Source organism: Carassius gibelio, chromosome A24 (genome assembly GCF_023724105.1).
Source record: "Carassius gibelio isolate Cgi1373 ecotype wild population from Czech Republic chromosome A24, carGib1.2-hapl.c, whole genome shotgun sequence".
Lineage (NCBI taxonomy): Eukaryota > Metazoa > Chordata > Actinopteri > Cypriniformes > Cyprinidae > Carassius > Carassius gibelio.
In genome coordinates, this window is record NC_068394.1 from 950,393 (window position 1) to 967,469 (window position 17,077).

General features: G+C 44.3%; 1 protein-coding gene across 1 annotated transcript; it reads left to right on the forward strand.

Moving 5' to 3' along the window:
- The first annotated feature begins 255 nt into the window (after positions 1-255).
- Positions 256-16,481, forward strand: LOC127946335 (nuclease EXOG, mitochondrial). The gene is made up of 6 exons (XM_052542846.1): positions 256-483; positions 1,782-1,931; positions 1,994-2,133; positions 4,787-4,863; positions 14,288-14,402; positions 15,821-16,481. Exons 1-6 carry the CDS (start codon positions 372-374, stop codon positions 16,271-16,273), a joined length of 1,047 nt encoding a protein of 348 aa, XP_052398806.1. The 5' UTR covers positions 256-371; the 3' UTR covers positions 16,274-16,481.
- Positions 16,482-17,077: the final 596 nt, after the last annotated feature.

Sequence of the window (17,077 nt, forward strand, 5' to 3'; positions counted from 1 at the left end):
ATAAAAAAATAATATATTGAAATTAACATATAAAATATAAAACTTACAAAATAAATATTTATATAATTTTATATTTAAATTTGTTAATTTCAAATTGGTATTTAAGTGTAATTATTAAATTTGAATGTTGTATGATATATTTAATTTATAAAATGAACACATTTATATTTAATAATTAAACATTTAAATAGGAAATTTAGTTTATTCTGCTGCAGTTCTGTGTTTCGGCCGCGGGGCGGCGCTGTGACGGTGGCGCTCTGCTGCTCTTCTTCTTCTTCGCGCAAAGCCTCGCAGACGCCGCGTGTATTTGTGTTCCTGAAGTGATGTTTTTTTTATTTATTTCAAATAATTATTAATAATCATATTTTCTGATGGCGTCTAATGTGATGTCTGTGAGGTTCGTCTGCGGCTTTGTGCTCGGCGCCACTTCCGGCGTCGCTGCTCTCAAACTCTATCTGTATGAAGAGCAGAAAACAGAGTCAGGTAAATCACCACAAACACTTTATTCGGTAATTATATGAGAATACGACGCGAGCGTACTATAATAATAATAATAATAATAATAATAATCAGTAGGTCAAAAATTCATGTACATCCTCATTCAGAGACCGGGGTAAGTTGTGACACCGTTACACCAGTTAATTTGATCAGTGATTGGTTTGTTTGTTTGTTTGTTTATTAATTAATTAAATTTAGGTTGTTTCTGTAAATTAATAAAAAAACGTAAACTTTTTATTACACACACGAAGCTTTTGAAAATTTCCATAGCTTATTTTTCTAAAAAAAAAAAAAAAACATTTTTGTATTTGTATTTTTTATAGTTTTACTTTTTATTATTGTGTAAACAATGATGTGCCACAAGAACAAGATCTATAACAGATTTATTATGTTATTAACAGAATGAAAAAAGTTACATACATTTCAGTGTTTTATTTTTTATTTATTTATTTTATTATTTTGTTTGTTTGTTTGTTTGTTTGTGTTTTTTTTTTTTTTTTCAAAGGTTCATTTATAATTTAAAGTCATTTATAAAATAAAAGAGATTTGGATTGCAAAAAGCTCACCTGTTCTCATGCTTATGGCATTTTGCTAATATAATGATAATTAATAATAAATATTGCGTAATGTAATGTTCTCGATATTTTTAAATGTCATTCTGTAAAAAAAAAACAAACAAAAAAAACACCTTTCCATCACACGACCCGTCCAAAATAATCATAAAAATATATAAGATTTTAAAATTAGCTTCCAACTAAAAAAAAAAAAAAATATTTAAATAAAAATAAATAAAAAAAGATGAGCTTCAAAAATAAACTTTTAAATTAATTAATATAAATTAAAAATAAAATAAGATAAATGCAAAATGTGAATTTTGTGGACTGAAAAATAATAAATGAACAGCTATATGAAATATTAATCTTAAATATAAATAAATCTCATTAGTATTTTGAAGGATATGTAAAATACTCTTACTTAAAAAAATATATAAAAAAAAAATAAATATATATATATATATATATATATATATATATATATGTATGTATGTATGTTTATTTATTTATTTATTATTCAAGTTTGTTTCATTAAATGAATAAACCTTAAAATTTTACCACACGCAGCTTTTGAACATTTCCATCGCTTATTGTTCAGGAAAAATAATGATTTATTTGTTTTTGTTGTTGTTATTATTATTATTATTGTTATTATTGTGTCTATTTAGTGAACAGTTAGAGTTCATCAAGGATTGCATGAATCCGTCTTCATTTGTGTTGTGTGTGCAGGGAGCTCGGCTCTTGGTCTCCTCGAGCGCTTCGGTCTTCCTGACAGCGGCGCTGAGACCCGGTTCTACAGGAATCACGCTCTGTCGTACGATCAGACGCACCGCACGCCCCGCTGGGTGGCAGAACACCTGAGCGCTCAGAGATTACTGGGTGAGTGAAGCGAGACGATCAGACGCTCGCAGACGCTCTCTGACTCTCTCGATCCTCCACAGGTCACGCAGACCGCAAACACTGCCGATTCAGACCCGATCCCGGCGTTCCCGAGCTCTTCACGGCCCGGAACGAGGATTACCTGCGCAGCGGCTGGTCTCGAGGACACATGGCCCCCGCCGGAGACAACAAGATCTCCGAGGTCTCACACATCACGCAGAAATCACTAAACGTGCAAAGAAACAAAAGCAGAAATAATGCATTAAATACATTTTTACTTTTTGCACATAAAATACCACACAAATATATGTATATATATATATGTAATACTCAATGGACACATCTTGGGATTTAAATATATAATGGAATTAAATGCATTTAATTAAATATATAAAAGTGCAATGCGATGAAAGCATAAAAGTCATTATTATTATTTTTATTTTTTTTATGTAAAATTCCACATATGCCCTAAAAAAAAAGAAATTCGCAAATATGTATATTATTATTCATTTATTATACATTTATTTATTTAGATATGAGCATGCTTCACACCAATGGAGGGATTTAACAGACAAAAAAATAGTCTTAAATATATATTAAATGAAATTATTAAATGCATTATAGAATGTTGCAGTAAATCAATAAAAGTGCAAAAAAATGAAAGCATAAATAATGCATTAATTACATTTATTTTCTCATGTAAAATGGAAAAGCACATAAAATACCACACAAATATATATATATATATATATGTATATTTGTATATATATATATATATGTATATGTGTGTGTAAATGTGTGTATATATTTAAATTGTATTAATTTAACAGATGCTTTTATCCAAAGTGACTTACAAATGAGGACAGTGGAATCAATCAAAAACAACAAAAAGAGCAATGAGTTGAGTGTCATCAGTACAGCAGTGGTCTGAAAAGCCATATTTCTGGATGACAGAACCTAGTGATGCCATGTAGACAGAGAAGAGAAGTGGTCCAAGAACTGAGCCCTGAGGCACCCCAGTAGTTAGATGTTGTGACTTGGACACCTCACCTCTCCAATATATATATATATATATATATATTAGGGGTGTAACGGTTCACAAAATTCACGGTTCGGTTCGATACGATTCACTGGTGTCTCGGTTCGGTTCGGTACGGTTCGGTACGTTTTAGATACAGCAAAAAGAAAAAATTGGCAGATACATTTCCTTGATTTAAAAAAATATATTTATTAAAACTAACAAAGTATGTTTTTTTTTACATTGAACAATGATGGAGCTATTCTTTACCCATCTTCTATGGTGTTTTCTTAGTAGCATACTGTATAAAACAAAAACAGCTCCTTATAAAAAAAAAAATGAAAATTTTATATTATTGTTGTAGTAGTTATGAACAAATACAAAGATGTAACCTTTTATATGGAACTCTATAACTCTTTATATTGAGTGTGTTTTTACTCAATTAGTTCTCTATAGGGCTTTTGTTTTTTGGCACAAAGCAGGAATTACGGTCTGGCTGAAATGAGCTCGTGAAGGAATATTGTAACGGGGCTCAATTACATTAAGCATATTCTTAAAACCTGCGTTTTCCACTACAGAGCGCGCTCGCTCACTCAGTACGCGCGGCGCTGGACCCTGGGCTCAGCGTTGCCCTTCAGATACAACGCAATTTGGGCTGCACTATGCCAAGAGCAAAGTAGGTGGAGTTTTCAAAACTGCCCGTGAATACGTTCTATTTATAACAGTTCTTCTATCTAATAACGTGCAGGCCTGTTAATTGTATCGTACTGCTCAGGAAATTCCGATACAGTACAGTACTAGTCCATTTTGATTTCCGTGCTTGCTCGGATGCCCCGATCGATTGGTAAAGTGCACCCAAACACCAGACCTGTTGGTTATTGGAGGATCTTATATTTCTGGTCTGTTAAACGCATTGGCCATTTTGCAACGAGCCTTCAGCGCGTACTGAGTGAGCGAGCGCCTGACTGAGTAGCCTAACATAAACATATAAGGTGGTGTTTTTTTTCCTCTTCGGGGGTGTCAGGGGCGTTGCCTGTTACGTCGTTTGGGTTATTGAGCTACCTTGTTGAACGCATATCATTATATTTCACAATTTTTTATTTATTTTGCAAATATAATTAATTAGTCCAACGAACCGTTCGGTACATAATGCGTACCGCGTACCGAACCGAAAGCCTCGTACCGAACGGTTCAATACGAATACGCGTATCGTTACACCCCTAATATATATATATATATATATATATATATATATATATATATATATATATATATATATATATATATATATGAAATACACAATGGACACAACTTGGGATTTAAATATATAATGGAATTAAATGCGTTACAGAATGTTGCACTAATTTAAAGTGCAATGAAATGTTGCAATTTTGGTGTTGTGTGTATATATTATACTATAATTTTTTTCTTATTATTTATTTATCTAGATATGAGCATGCTTCACATTATTTCTCAGGATTTAACAGACTAAAATAAATACATATATATTTATTAAATTATTAAATGCATTATAGAATGCTGCAATAAATTGTGCAAAGAAATGAAAGCATTCAAAAACAGTAAATATTTTTTTTTTCATGTAAAATGAAAAAGGACGATATGAAGTAAGCCTTAAAATGAAAAACCCCATGAACTGAAATACTGTTATTATTGTGTGTGTGTGTGTATAATTTATAATGTATTTATTTATTTGGAGATGAGCATCCTTCAACTTTTTAAAGGGACTAAAATAAATACATTCATAATAAAATTAATTCGTTACAAAAATAAAGAAGAGGTTATACTGATGTGTGAATCAGATGGTTTCTGTCGACAGCAAGCAATGGCGGAGACCTTCTATCTGTCCAACATCGTGCCGCAGAACTACGAGAACAATGCAGGCTTCTGGAACAGGTTTGTGTGAGCCCAGGCTGTGTTTGTGGTGTTTGTGTGAGATCTGGCTGTGTTTGTGGTGTTTGTGTGAGCCCAGGCTGTGTTTGTGTGTTTGTGTGAGCCCAGGCTGTGTTTGTGTGTTTGTGTGAGCCCAGGCTGTGTTTGTGTGAGCCCAGGCTGTGTTTGTGGTGTTTGTGTGAGCCCAGGCTGTGTTTGTGGTGTTTGTGTGAGATCTGGCTGTGTTTGTGGTGTTTGTGTGAGCCCAGGCTGTGTTTGTGTGTTTGTGTGAGCCCAGGCTGTGTTTGTGTGTTTGTGTGAGCCCAGGCTGTGTTTGTGTGAGATCTGGCTGTGTTTGTGGTGTGTGTGTGTGTGAGCCCAGGCTGTGTTTATGTGTTTGTGTGAGCCCAGGCTGTGTTTGTGGTGTGTGTGTGTGTGAGCCCAGGCTGTGTTTGTGTGTTTGTGTGAGCCCAGGCTGTGTTTGTGGTGTTTGTGTGAGCCCAGGCTGTGTTTGTGTGTTTGTGTGAGCCCAGGCTGTGTTTGTGGTGTTTGTGTGAGCCCAGGCTGTGTTTGTGTGTTTGTGTGAGCCCAGGCTGTGTTTGTGGTGTTTGTGTGAGATCTGGCTGTGTTTGTGGTGTGTGTGAGCCCAGGCTGTGTTTGTGTGTTTGTGTGAGCCCAAGCTGTGTTTGTGTGTTTGTGTGAGCCCAGGCTGTGTTTGTGTGTTTGTGTGAGATCTGGCTGTGTTTGTGGTGTGTGTGAGATCTGGCTGTGTTTGTGGTGTGTGTGAGCCCAGGCTGTGTTTGTGTGTTTGTGTGAGCCCAAGCTGTGTTTGTGTGTGTGTGTGAGCCCAGGCTGTGTTTGTGTGTTTGTGTGAGCCCAGGCTGTGTTTGTGGTGTTTGTGTGAGCCCAAGCTGTGTTTGTGTGTTTGTGTGAGCCCAGGCTGTGTTTGTGGTGTTTGTGTGAGCCCAGGCTGTGTTTGTGGTGTGTGTGTGAGCCCAGGCTGTGTTTGTGGTGTGTGTGTGTGTGAGCCCAGGCTGTGTTTGTGGTGTGTGTGTGTGTGAGCCCAGGCTGTGTTTGTGGTGTGTGTGAGCCCAGGCTGTGTTTGTGGTGTTTGTGTGAGCCCAGGCTGTGTTTGTGGTGTGTGTGTGTGTGAGCCCAGGCTGTGTTTGTGGTGTGTGTGTGTGTGAGCCCAGGCTGTGTTTGTGGTGTGTGTGAGCCCAGGCTGTGTTTGTGGTGTTTGTGTGAGCCCAGGCTGTGTTTGTGGTGTGTGTGTGTGTGAGCCCAGGCTGTGTTTGTGTGTTTGTGTGTGTGTGAGCCCAGGCTGTGTTTGTGGTGTTTGTGTGAGCCCAGGCTGTGTTTGTGTGTTTGTGCGAGCCCAGGCTGTGTTTGTGGTGTTTGTGTGAGCCCAGGCTGTGTTTGTGGTGTGTGTGTGTGTGAGCCCAGGCTGTGTTTGTGTGAGCCCAGGCTGTGTTTGTGTGTTTGTGTGAGCCCAAGCTGTGTTTGTGTGAGCCCAGGCTGTGTTTGTGTGTTTGTGTGAGCCCAAGCTGTGTTTGTGTGTTTGTGTGAGCCCAGGCTGTGTTTGTGTGTTTGTGTGAGCCCAGGCTGTGTTTGTGGTGTGTGTGTGTGTGAGCCCAGGCTGTGTTTGTGTGAGCCCAGGCTGTGTTTGTGGTGTTTGTGTGAGCCCAGGCTGTGTTTGTGGTGTGTGTGTGTGTGAGCCCAGGCTGTGTTTGTGGTGTTTGTGTGAGATCTGGCTGTGTTTGTGGTGTGTGTGTGTGTGAGCCCAGGCTGTGTTTATGTGTTTGTGTGAGCCCAGGCTGTGTTTGTGGTGTGTGTGTGTGTGAGCCCAGGCTGTGTTTGTGTGTTTGTGTGAGCCCAGGCTGTGTTTGTGGTGTGTGTGAGCCCAGGCTGTGTTTGTGGTGTTTGTGTGAGCCCAGGCTGTGTTTGTGTGTTTGTGTGAGCCCAGGCTGTGTTTGTGGTGTTTGTGTGAGATCTGGCTGTGTTTGTGGTGTGTGTGAGCCCAGGCTGTGTTTGTGTGTTTGTGTGAGCCCAAGCTGTGTTTGTGTGTTTGTGTGAGCCCAGGCTGTGTTTGTGTGTCTGTGTGAGCCCAAGCTGTGTTTGTGTGTTTGTGTGAGCCCAGGCTGTGTTTGTGTGTTTGTGTGAGCCCAGGCTGTGTTTGTGTGAGCCCAGGCTGTGTTTGTGGTGTTTGTGTGAGCCCAGGCTGTGTTTGTGGTGTGTGTGTGTGTGAGCCCAGGCTGTGTTTGTGGTGTTTGTGTGAGATCTGGCTGTGTTTGTGGTGTGTGTGTGTGTGAGCCCAGGCTGTGTTTGTGTGTTTGTGTGAGCCCAGGCTGTGTTTGTGTGTTTGTGTGAGCCCAGGCTGTGTTTGTGGTGTTTGTGTGAGCCCAGGCTGTGTTTGTGTGTTTGTGTGAGCCCTGGCTGTGTTTGTGTGTTTGTGTGAGCCCAGGCTGTGTTTGTGGTGTTTGTGTGAGCCCAGGCTGTGTTTGTGTGTTTGTGTGAGCCCAGGCTGTGTTTGTGGTGTGTGTGTGTGTGTGAGCCCAGGCTGTGTTTGTGTGTTTGTGTGAGCCCAGGCTGTGTTTGTGGTGTTTGTGTGAGCCCAGGCTGTGTTTGTGTGTTTGTGTGAGCCCAGGCTGTGTTTGTGTGTTTGTGTGAGCCCAAGCTGTGTTTGTGTGTTTGTGTGAGCCCAGGCTGTGTTTGTGTGTTTGTGTGAGCCCAGGCTGTGTTTGTGTGTTTGTGTGAGCCCAAGCTGTGTTTGTGTGTTTGTGTGAGCCCAGGCTGTGTTTGTGGTGTGTGTGTGTGTGTGAGCCCAGGCTGTGTTTGTGTGTTTGTGTGAGCCCAGGCTGTGTTTGTGGTGTTTGTGTGAGCCCAGGCTGTGTTTGTGTGTTTGTGTGAGCCCAGGCTGTGTTTGTGTGTTTGTGTGAGCCCAAGCTGTGTTTGTGTGTTTGTGTGAGCCCAGGCTGTGTTTGTGGTGTGTGTGTGTGTGTGAGCCCAGGCTGTGTTTGTGTGTTTGTGTGAGCCCAGGCTGTGTTTGTGGTGTTTGTGTGAGCCCAGGCTGTGTTTGTGTGAGCCCAGGCTGTGTTTGTGTGTTTGTGTGAGCCCAAGCTGTGTTTGTGTGTTTGTGTGAGCCCAAGCTGTGTTTGTGTGTTTGTGTGAGCCCAGGCTGTGTTTGTGGTGTGTGTGTGTGTGTGAGCCCAGGCTGTGTTTGTGGTGTTTGTGTGAGCCCAGGCTGTGTTTGTGTGTTTGTGTGAGCCCAGGCTGTGTTTGTGTGTTTGTGTGAGCCCAAGCTGTGTTTGTGTGTTTGTGTGAGCCCAGGCTGTGTTTGTGTGTTTGTGTGAGCCCAGGCTGTGTTTGTGTGTTTGTGTGAGCCCAGGCTGTGTTTGTGGTGTTTGTGTGAGCCCAGGCTGTGTTTGTGTGTTTGTGTGAGCCCAGGCTGTGTTTGTGTGTTTGTGTGAGCCCAGGCTGTGTTTGTGGTGTGTGTGTGTGTGTGAGCCCAGGCTGTGTTTGTGTGTTTGTGTGAGCCCAGGCTGTGTTTGTGGTGTTTGTGTGAGCCCAGGCTGTGTTTGTGTGTTTGTGTGAGCCCAGGCTGTGTTTGTGTGTTTGTGTGAGCCCAAGCTGTGTTTGTGTGTTTGTGTGAGCCCAGGCTGTGTTTGTGGTGTGTGTGTGTGTGTGAGCCCAGGCTGTGTTTGTGTGTTTGTGTGAGCCCAGGCTGTGTTTGTGGTGTTTGTGTGAGCCCAGGCTGTGTTTGTGTGTTTGTGTGAGCCCAAGCTGTGTTTGTGTGTTTGTGTGAGCCCAAGCTGTGTTTGTGTGTTTGTGTGAGCCCAGGCTGTGTTTGTGGTGTGTGTGTGTGTGTGAGCCCAGGCTGTGTTTGTGGTGTTTGTGTGAGCCCAGGCTGTGTTTGTGTGTTTGTGTGAGCCCAGGCTGTGTTTGTGTGTTTGTGTGAGCCCAAGCTGTGTTTGTGTGTTTGTGTGAGCCCAGGCTGTGTTTGTGTGTTTGTGTGAGCCCAGGCTGTGTTTGTGTGTTTGTGTGAGCCCAGGCTGTGTTTGTGGTGTTTGTGTGAGCCCAGGCTGTGTTTGTGTGTTTGTGTGAGCCCAGGCTGTGTTTGTGTGTTTGTGTGAGCCCAGGCTGTGTTTGTGTGTTTGTGTGAGCCCAGGCTGTGTTTGTGTGTTTGTGTGAGCCCAGGCTGTGTTTGTGTGAGCCCAGGCTGTGTTTGTGTGAGCCCAGGCTGTGTTTGTGTGAGCCCAGGCTGTGTTTGTGTGTTTGTGTGAGCCCAGGCTGTGTTTGTGGTGTTTGTGTGAGCCCAGGCTGTGTTTGTGTGTTTGTGTGAGCCCAAGCTGTGTTTGTGTGTTTGTGTGAGCCCAGGCTGTGTTTGTGTGTTTGTGTGAGCCCAGGCTGTGTTTGTGTGTTTGTGTGAGCCCAGGCTGTGTTTGTGGTGTTTGTGTGAGCCCAGGCTGTGTTTGTGGTGTTTGTGTGAGCCCAGGCTGTGTTTGTGGTGTTTGTGTGAGCCCAGGCTGTGTTTGTGGTGTTTGTGTGAGCCCAGGCTGTGTTTGTCTTGTGTGTGAGCCCAGGCTGTGTTTGTGTGTTTGTGTGAGCCCAGGCTGTGTTTGTGGTGTGTGTGAGCCCAGGCTGTGTTTGTGGTGTGTGTGAGATCTGGCTGTGTTTGTGGTGTGTGTGAGCCCAGGCTGTGTTTGTGTGTTTGTGTGAGCCCAGGCTGTGTTTGTGGTGTGTGTGAGATCTGGCTGTGTTTGTGGTGTGTGTGAGCCCAGGCTGTGTTTGTGTGTTTGTGTGAGCCCAGGCTGTGTTTGTGGTGTGTGTGAGATCTGGCTGTGTTTGTGGTGTGTGTGAGCCCAGGCTGTGTTTGTGGTGTTTGTGTGAGCCCAGGCTGTGTTTGTGGTGTGTGTGTGTGTGTGAGCCCAGGCTGTGTTTGTGGTGTTTGTGTGAGCCCAAGCTGTGTTTGTGTGTTTGTGTGAGCCCAGGCTGTGTTTGTGTGTTTGTGTGAGATCTGGCTGTGTTTGTGGTGTGTGTGAGATCTGGCTGTGTTTGTGGTGTGTGTGAGCCCAGGCTGTGTTTGTGTGTTTGTGTGAGCCCAAGCTGTGTTTGTGTGTGTGTGTGAGCCCAGGCTGTGTTTGTGTGTTTGTGTGAGCCCAGGCTGTGTTTGTGGTGTTTGTGTGAGCCCAAGCTGTGTTTGTGTGTTTGTGTGAGCCCAGGCTGTGTTTGTGGTGTTTGTGTGAGCCCAGGCTGTGTTTGTGGTGTGTGTGTGAGCCCAGGCTGTGTTTGTGGTGTGTGTGTGTGTGAGCCCAGGCTGTGTTTGTGGTGTGTGTGTGTGTGAGCCCAGGCTGTGTTTGTGGTGTGTGTGAGCCCAGGCTGTGTTTGTGGTGTTTGTGTGAGCCCAGGCTGTGTTTGTGGTGTGTGTGTGTGTGAGCCCAGGCTGTGTTTGTGGTGTGTGTGTGTGTGAGCCCAGGCTGTGTTTGTGGTGTGTGTGAGCCCAGGCTGTGTTTGTGGTGTTTGTGTGAGCCCAGGCTGTGTTTGTGGTGTGTGTGTGTGTGAGCCCAGGCTGTGTTTGTGTGTTTGTGTGTGTGTGAGCCCAGGCTGTGTTTGTGGTGTTTGTGTGAGCCCAGGCTGTGTTTGTGTGTTTGTGCGAGCCCAGGCTGTGTTTGTGGTGTTTGTGTGAGCCCAGGCTGTGTTTGTGGTGTGTGTGTGTGTGAGCCCAGGCTGTGTTTGTGTGAGCCCAGGCTGTGTTTGTGTGTTTGTGTGAGCCCAAGCTGTGTTTGTGTGAGCCCAGGCTGTGTTTGTGTGTTTGTGTGAGCCCAAGCTGTGTTTGTGTGTTTGTGTGAGCCCAGGCTGTGTTTGTGTGTTTGTGTGAGCCCAGGCTGTGTTTGTGGTGTGTGTGTGTGTGAGCCCAGGCTGTGTTTGTGTGAGCCCAGGCTGTGTTTGTGGTGTTTGTGTGAGCCCAGGCTGTGTTTGTGGTGTGTGTGTGTGTGAGCCCAGGCTGTGTTTGTGGTGTTTGTGTGAGATCTGGCTGTGTTTGTGGTGTGTGTGTGTGTGAGCCCAGGCTGTGTTTATGTGTTTGTGTGAGCCCAGGCTGTGTTTGTGGTGTGTGTGTGTGTGAGCCCAGGCTGTGTTTGTGTGTTTGTGTGAGCCCAGGCTGTGTTTGTGGTGTGTGTGAGCCCAGGCTGTGTTTGTGGTGTTTGTGTGAGCCCAGGCTGTGTTTGTGTGTTTGTGTGAGCCCAGGCTGTGTTTGTGGTGTTTGTGTGAGATCTGGCTGTGTTTGTGGTGTGTGTGAGCCCAGGCTGTGTTTGTGTGAGCCCAAGCTGTGTTTGTGTGTTTGTGTGAGCCCAGGCTGTGTTTGTGTGTTTGTGTGAGCCCAAGCTGTGTTTGTGTGTTTGTGTGAGCCCAGGCTGTGTTTGTGTGTTTGTGTGAGCCCAGGCTGTGTTTGTGGTGTGTGTGTGTGTGAGCCCAGGCTGTGTTTGTGTGAGCCCAGGCTGTGTTTGTGGTGTTTGTGTGAGCCCAGGCTGTGTTTGTGGTGTGTGTGTGTGTGAGCCCAGGCTGTGTTTGTGGTGTTTGTGTGAGATCTGGCTGTGTTTGTGGTGTGTGTGTGTGTGAGCCCAGGCTGTGTTTGTGTGTTTGTGTGAGCCCAGGCTGTGTTTGTGTGTTTGTGTGAGCCCAGGCTGTGTTTGTGGTGTTTGTGTGAGCCCAGGCTGTGTTTGTGTGTTTGTGTGAGCCCTGGCTGTGTTTGTGTGTTTGTGTGAGCCCAGGCTGTGTTTGTGGTGTTTGTGTGAGCCCAGGCTGTGTTTGTGTGTTTGTGTGAGCCCAGGCTGTGTTTGTGGTGTGTGTGTGTGTGTGAGCCCAGGCTGTGTTTGTGTGTTTGTGTGAGCCCAGGCTGTGTTTGTGGTGTTTGTGTGAGCCCAGGCTGTGTTTGTGTGTTTGTGTGAGCCCAGGCTGTGTTTGTGTGTTTGTGTGAGCCCAAGCTGTGTTTGTGTGTTTGTGTGAGCCCAGGCTGTGTTTGTGTGTTTGTGTGAGCCCAGGCTGTGTTTGTGTGTTTGTGTGAGCCCAAGCTGTGTTTGTGTGTTTGTGTGAGCCCAGGCTGTGTTTGTGGTGTGTGTGTGTGTGTGAGCCCAGGCTGTGTTTGTGTGTTTGTGTGAGCCCAGGCTGTGTTTGTGGTGTTTGTGTGAGCCCAGGCTGTGTTTGTGTGTTTGTGTGAGCCCAGGCTGTGTTTGTGTGTTTGTGTGAGCCCAAGCTGTGTTTGTGTGTTTGTGTGAGCCCAGGCTGTGTTTGTGGTGTGTGTGTGTGTGTGAGCCCAGGCTGTGTTTGTGTGTTTGTGTGAGCCCAGGCTGTGTTTGTGGTGTTTGTGTGAGCCCAGGCTGTGTTTGTGTGAGCCCAGGCTGTGTTTGTGTGTTTGTGTGAGCCCAAGCTGTGTTTGTGTGTTTGTGTGAGCCCAAGCTGTGTTTGTGTGTTTGTGTGAGCCCAGGCTGTGTTTGTGGTGTGTGTGTGTGTGTGAGCCCAGGCTGTGTTTGTGGTGTTTGTGTGAGCCCAGGCTGTGTTTGTGTGTTTGTGTGAGCCCAGGCTGTGTTTGTGTGTTTGTGTGAGCCCAAGCTGTGTTTGTGTGTTTGTGTGAGCCCAGGCTGTGTTTGTGTGTTTGTGTGAGCCCAGGCTGTGTTTGTGTGTTTGTGTGAGCCCAGGCTGTGTTTGTGGTGTTTGTGTGAGCCCAGGCTGTGTTTGTGTGTTTGTGTGAGCCCAGGCTGTGTTTGTGTGTTTGTGTGAGCCCAGGCTGTGTTTGTGGTGTGTGTGTGTGTGTGAGCCCAGGCTGTGTTTGTGTGTTTGTGTGAGCCCAGGCTGTGTTTGTGGTGTTTGTGTGAGCCCAGGCTGTGTTTGTGTGTTTGTGTGAGCCCAGGCTGTGTTTGTGTGTTTGTGTGAGCCCAAGCTGTGTTTGTGTGTTTGTGTGAGCCCAGGCTGTGTTTGTGGTGTGTGTGTGTGTGTGAGCCCAGGCTGTGTTTGTGTGTTTGTGTGAGCCCAGGCTGTGTTTGTGGTGTTTGTGTGAGCCCAGGCTGTGTTTGTGTGTTTGTGTGAGCCCAAGCTGTGTTTGTGTGTTTGTGTGAGCCCAAGCTGTGTTTGTGTGTTTGTGTGAGCCCAGGCTGTGTTTGTGGTGTGTGTGTGTGTGTGAGCCCAGGCTGTGTTTGTGGTGTTTGTGTGAGCCCAGGCTGTGTTTGTGTGTTTGTGTGAGCCCAGGCTGTGTTTGTGTGTTTGTGTGAGCCCAAGCTGTGTTTGTGTGTTTGTGTGAGCCCAGGCTGTGTTTGTGTGTTTGTGTGAGCCCAGGCTGTGTTTGTGTGTTTGTGTGAGCCCAGGCTGTGTTTGTGGTGTTTGTGTGAGCCCAGGCTGTGTTTGTGTGTTTGTGTGAGCCCAGGCTGTGTTTGTGTGTTTGTGTGAGCCCAGGCTGTGTTTGTGTGTTTGTGTGAGCCCAGGCTGTGTTTGTGTGTTTGTGTGAGCCCAGGCTGTGTTTGTGTGAGCCCAGGCTGTGTTTGTGTGAGCCCAGGCTGTGTTTGTGTGAGCCCAGGCTGTGTTTGTGTGTTTGTGTGAGCCCAGGCTGTGTTTGTGGTGTTTGTGTGAGCCCAGGCTGTGTTTGTGTGTTTGTGTGAGCCCAGGCTGTGTTTGTGGTGTTTGTGTGAGCCCAGGCTGTGTTTGTGGTGTTTGTGTGAGCCCAGGCTGTGTTTGTGGTGTTTGTGTGAGCCCAGGCTGTGTTTGTGGTGTTTGTGTGAGCCCAGGCTGTGTTTGTGGTGTGTGTGAGCCCAGGCTGTGTTTGTGTGTTTGTGTGAGCCCAGGCTGTGTTTGTGGTGTGTGTGAGATCTGGCTGTGTTTGTGGTGTGTGTGAGCCCAGGCTGTGTTTGTGGTGTTTGTGTGAGCCCAGGCTGTGTTTGTGGTGTGTGTGTGTGTGTGAGCCCAGGCTGTGTTTGTGGTGTGTGTGAGCCCAGGCTGTGTTTGTGGTGTTTGTGTGAGCCCAGGCTGTGTTTGTGTGTTTGTGTGAGCCCAGGCTGTGTTTGTGGTGTTTGTGTGTGAGCCCAGGCTGTGTTTGTGTGTTTGTGTGAGCCCAAGCTGTGTTTGTGTGTTTGTGTGTTTGTGTGAGCCCAGGCTGTGTTTGTGTGTTTGTGAGCCCAGGCTGTGTTTGTGGTGTGTGTGAGATCTGGCTGTGTTTGTGGTGTGTGTGAGCCCAGGCTGTGTTTGTGTGTTTGTGTGAGCCCAGGCTGTGTTTGTGGTGTGTGTGAGCCCAGGCTGTGTTTGTGGTGTTTGTGAGCCCAGGCTGTGTTTGTGGTGTGTGTGTGTGTGAGCCCAGGCTGTGTTTGTGTGTTTGTGTGAGCCCAGGCTGTGTTTATGGTGTGTGTGAGCCCAGGCTGTGTTTGTGGTGTTTGTGCAAGCGCTGCTCATGCACTGATGTCTCTGTAAGGCTGGAGATGTACTGCAGAGATCTGACGCAGAGCTTCAGTCACGTCTGGATCATTTCTGGACCACTGCTGCTGCCTCAGACACAAGACAACGGCAGCAGAACCGTCTGCTATCAGGTCAGACCCACAGCGACCTTTGACCTTTAGTAGTAGTAGTAGTAGCCCTTTATTGTCACTGGTCACAGGTACCAGCAAAATTAGCCATCAACCTGTCCATACATACAATATGACAAGGGGTAGACAGGACAGGAAGACAGAGGATTGAGGAAGAAATACATCTTAACATGAGGGAGGGGAGGAGGAAAAAAACAATCCTTAAAATCCTTTTTTTTTTTTTTTTTTTCATAATAAAGCATATAACTTAAAGAACTTAAAGACAACATGCACTATTTTTTTATTGAAGTGACAGCAAAAATGCATAATGAAAATTAATAACAAAAACAAAAGTCTAATTGATAAAAGTATTTTCCCTTCATAATAAAGCATATTACTGAAGGAAATAAGTATTCAGAATTATAGCCATAAACACCCCGGTTTCAGGCAGACATGCTAGGTCTCCTTTCTTTGCTTTATTTTGGAAAGTGAAGGCTTTTGAGAAGTTCATGGAGTTGTAATAATACTTAGAGTCCAGTAGGTGGCGCTGCTGCTCTTCATGACTTCCTGCTGAGCTCCAGACATCAGTCACATCTTAATCAGATCTGAGTTCCTCTTCCTCCCAAATGATAATCCATCTCATTATATTTAAGTCATGCTTGCACAAGTCATATGGATCGCTTTAATACTGCCTTTTCGTCATCTTTAAAGCATGACAGAGTCCATTCACATTCAGTTTTAATGCGTGGAAATTGTTCAAATAGTCATGTTTAAGAACTATTTTTGTACAGATATAAATCAGAGCAAGTAAATGTAGACACTTTTTATGTATGAATGAAGTAACACATGAAATATAATTTTTTAATAACATTTTTACGTATAAATATAAATATTGTACATATTTTATATAAATTATATTTTATGAATTATATATGAAATTTTATTTTTATTTATTTTTAGGTTTGGGGTCACTAAGATTTTTTTTTTTTTTTTTTTTTAATTAATTATTTTATTCATCATCAAGGGCGTGTTAAATTGATTAAAAGTGCCAGTGAAGACATTTATAATGTTAAAATTATTTATATTTCAAATAAATGCTGTTCTTTTGAACTTTCTATGCATCTGTGAATCCTGAAAAATAAAATGCATCACAGTTTCCACAAAAATATTGATGTGTTCAACATTGATAATAATCAGAAATGTTTCTCTAGCAGTAAATCATCATATTTTCATGATTTCTGAAGATCATGTGACACTGAAGACTGGAGAAATGATGCTGAAAATACAGCGGAGCATCACAGAAATAAATTATACTTTAATATATATTCACACAGAAAACAGTTGATTTAAATAGCAATAATATTTCACATTTTTTATAGTATTTTTGATCAAATAAGTGCAAGAAGTAATACTCATATTGCACTGAACATCCTACATTTCAGCTCATCGGGAAAGACGACGTCGCAGTTCCCACTCATCTCTACAAAGTCATCCTCGCTCAGAAAGACTCGTCTCCAGACTCTCTGGCTCTCGGGGCGTTTGTTGTCCCGAACGCTCCGATCGGCTTCGAGCGTCCGCTGACTGAGTTTCAGGTGAGTCTGTCTGATCTGGAGCGTGTGTCCGGCCTGACGTTCTTCCCTGCGGTGGAGCGCCGCGAGCAGCTGAAGAACCTGTGTGAGGTGGACTCCTGCCAGCTCATGGACTTCGAGCGCTTCACGCTGTACATCAGCGGCCGGAAACTAGCCAGCGCTAGGACCCTCGCGCGGCTGGAGAAGATCATGACGGAGCTGAAGGATGCAGGCATCACACCTGACCACTACCTGAGCAACCTTTACCTGGAGAAGAAACGAGAACTGGAAGAGAAAGAGGAACGGGAGAAGAAACCAGAGCCATGAGAGTGCTGAGTTTTAGCGTTTTTTTGGTTCATTGCATCGCAGTATTTCAGTGCATTTTTTACTTTACTTTTTATTGTAATTGTTGTTTTAGCTTTCATTAAACCTTCATCACTGGGACCCGCCTCACACACTCAGTGTTTGATCGTTACTTGAAATGTTTGTTATCTTCACATCTGATCACTAATAAAGACTTGCGTTTCTTATTTGTCGTCATTGTTCTACTTGTGCTCTTTTATTTGTAGATTATGCTAGATTAATTTTGTAAATTAAAAAAAAAAGTTAAGTACTGGGAATTTTGTGTTATTAGTTCATTTTGAGATTTTTGGCCAATAACCACTGCCAAACATTGTCTGAATTCTTAATAAATATTCATATTGCAGTAATTTTATGCAATAGTTTTGCTTATTTAATTTTATTACACATTTTTGGTCACTAGGAAGTTGCTAAGGTATTCTGGGTTGCTAAGATGTTCTGGAGGGTTTAGGGTGGTTGCTAGGAGGTTGCTAAGGTGTTCTGTGTGGTTGCTAGGAGGTTGCTATGGTGTTCTGTGTGGTTGCTAGTAGGAGGTTGCTAAGGTGTTCTGTGTGGTTGCTACGGTGTTCTGTGTGGTTGTTAGGAGAAGGTTTTTAATGTGTTCTGTGTGGTTGCTAGAAGGAGGTTGCTAAGGTGTGGTGTGTGGTTGCTAGGAGGTTGCTAAGGTGTTCTGTGTGGTTGCTAGGAGGTTAGTAAGGTGTTCTGTGTGGTTGCTAGGAGGAGGTTGCTAAGGTGTTCTGTCTGGTTGCTAGGAGGAGGTTGCTAAAGTGT

Coding starts and splice junctions, on each gene's coding strand:
- LOC127946335 (XM_052542846.1), top strand. CDS start 372: ATGGCGTCTAATGTGATGTCTGTGAGGTTCGTCTGCGGCTTTGTGCTC. Junction 484..1,781: donor AGAGCAGAAAACAGAGTCAG/GTAAATCACCAC, acceptor TTGTGTGTGCAG/GGAGCTCGGCTCTTGGTCTC. Junction 2,134..4,786: donor GAGACAACAAGATCTCCGAG/GTCTCACACATC, acceptor TTCTGTCGACAG/CAAGCAATGGCGGAGACCTT.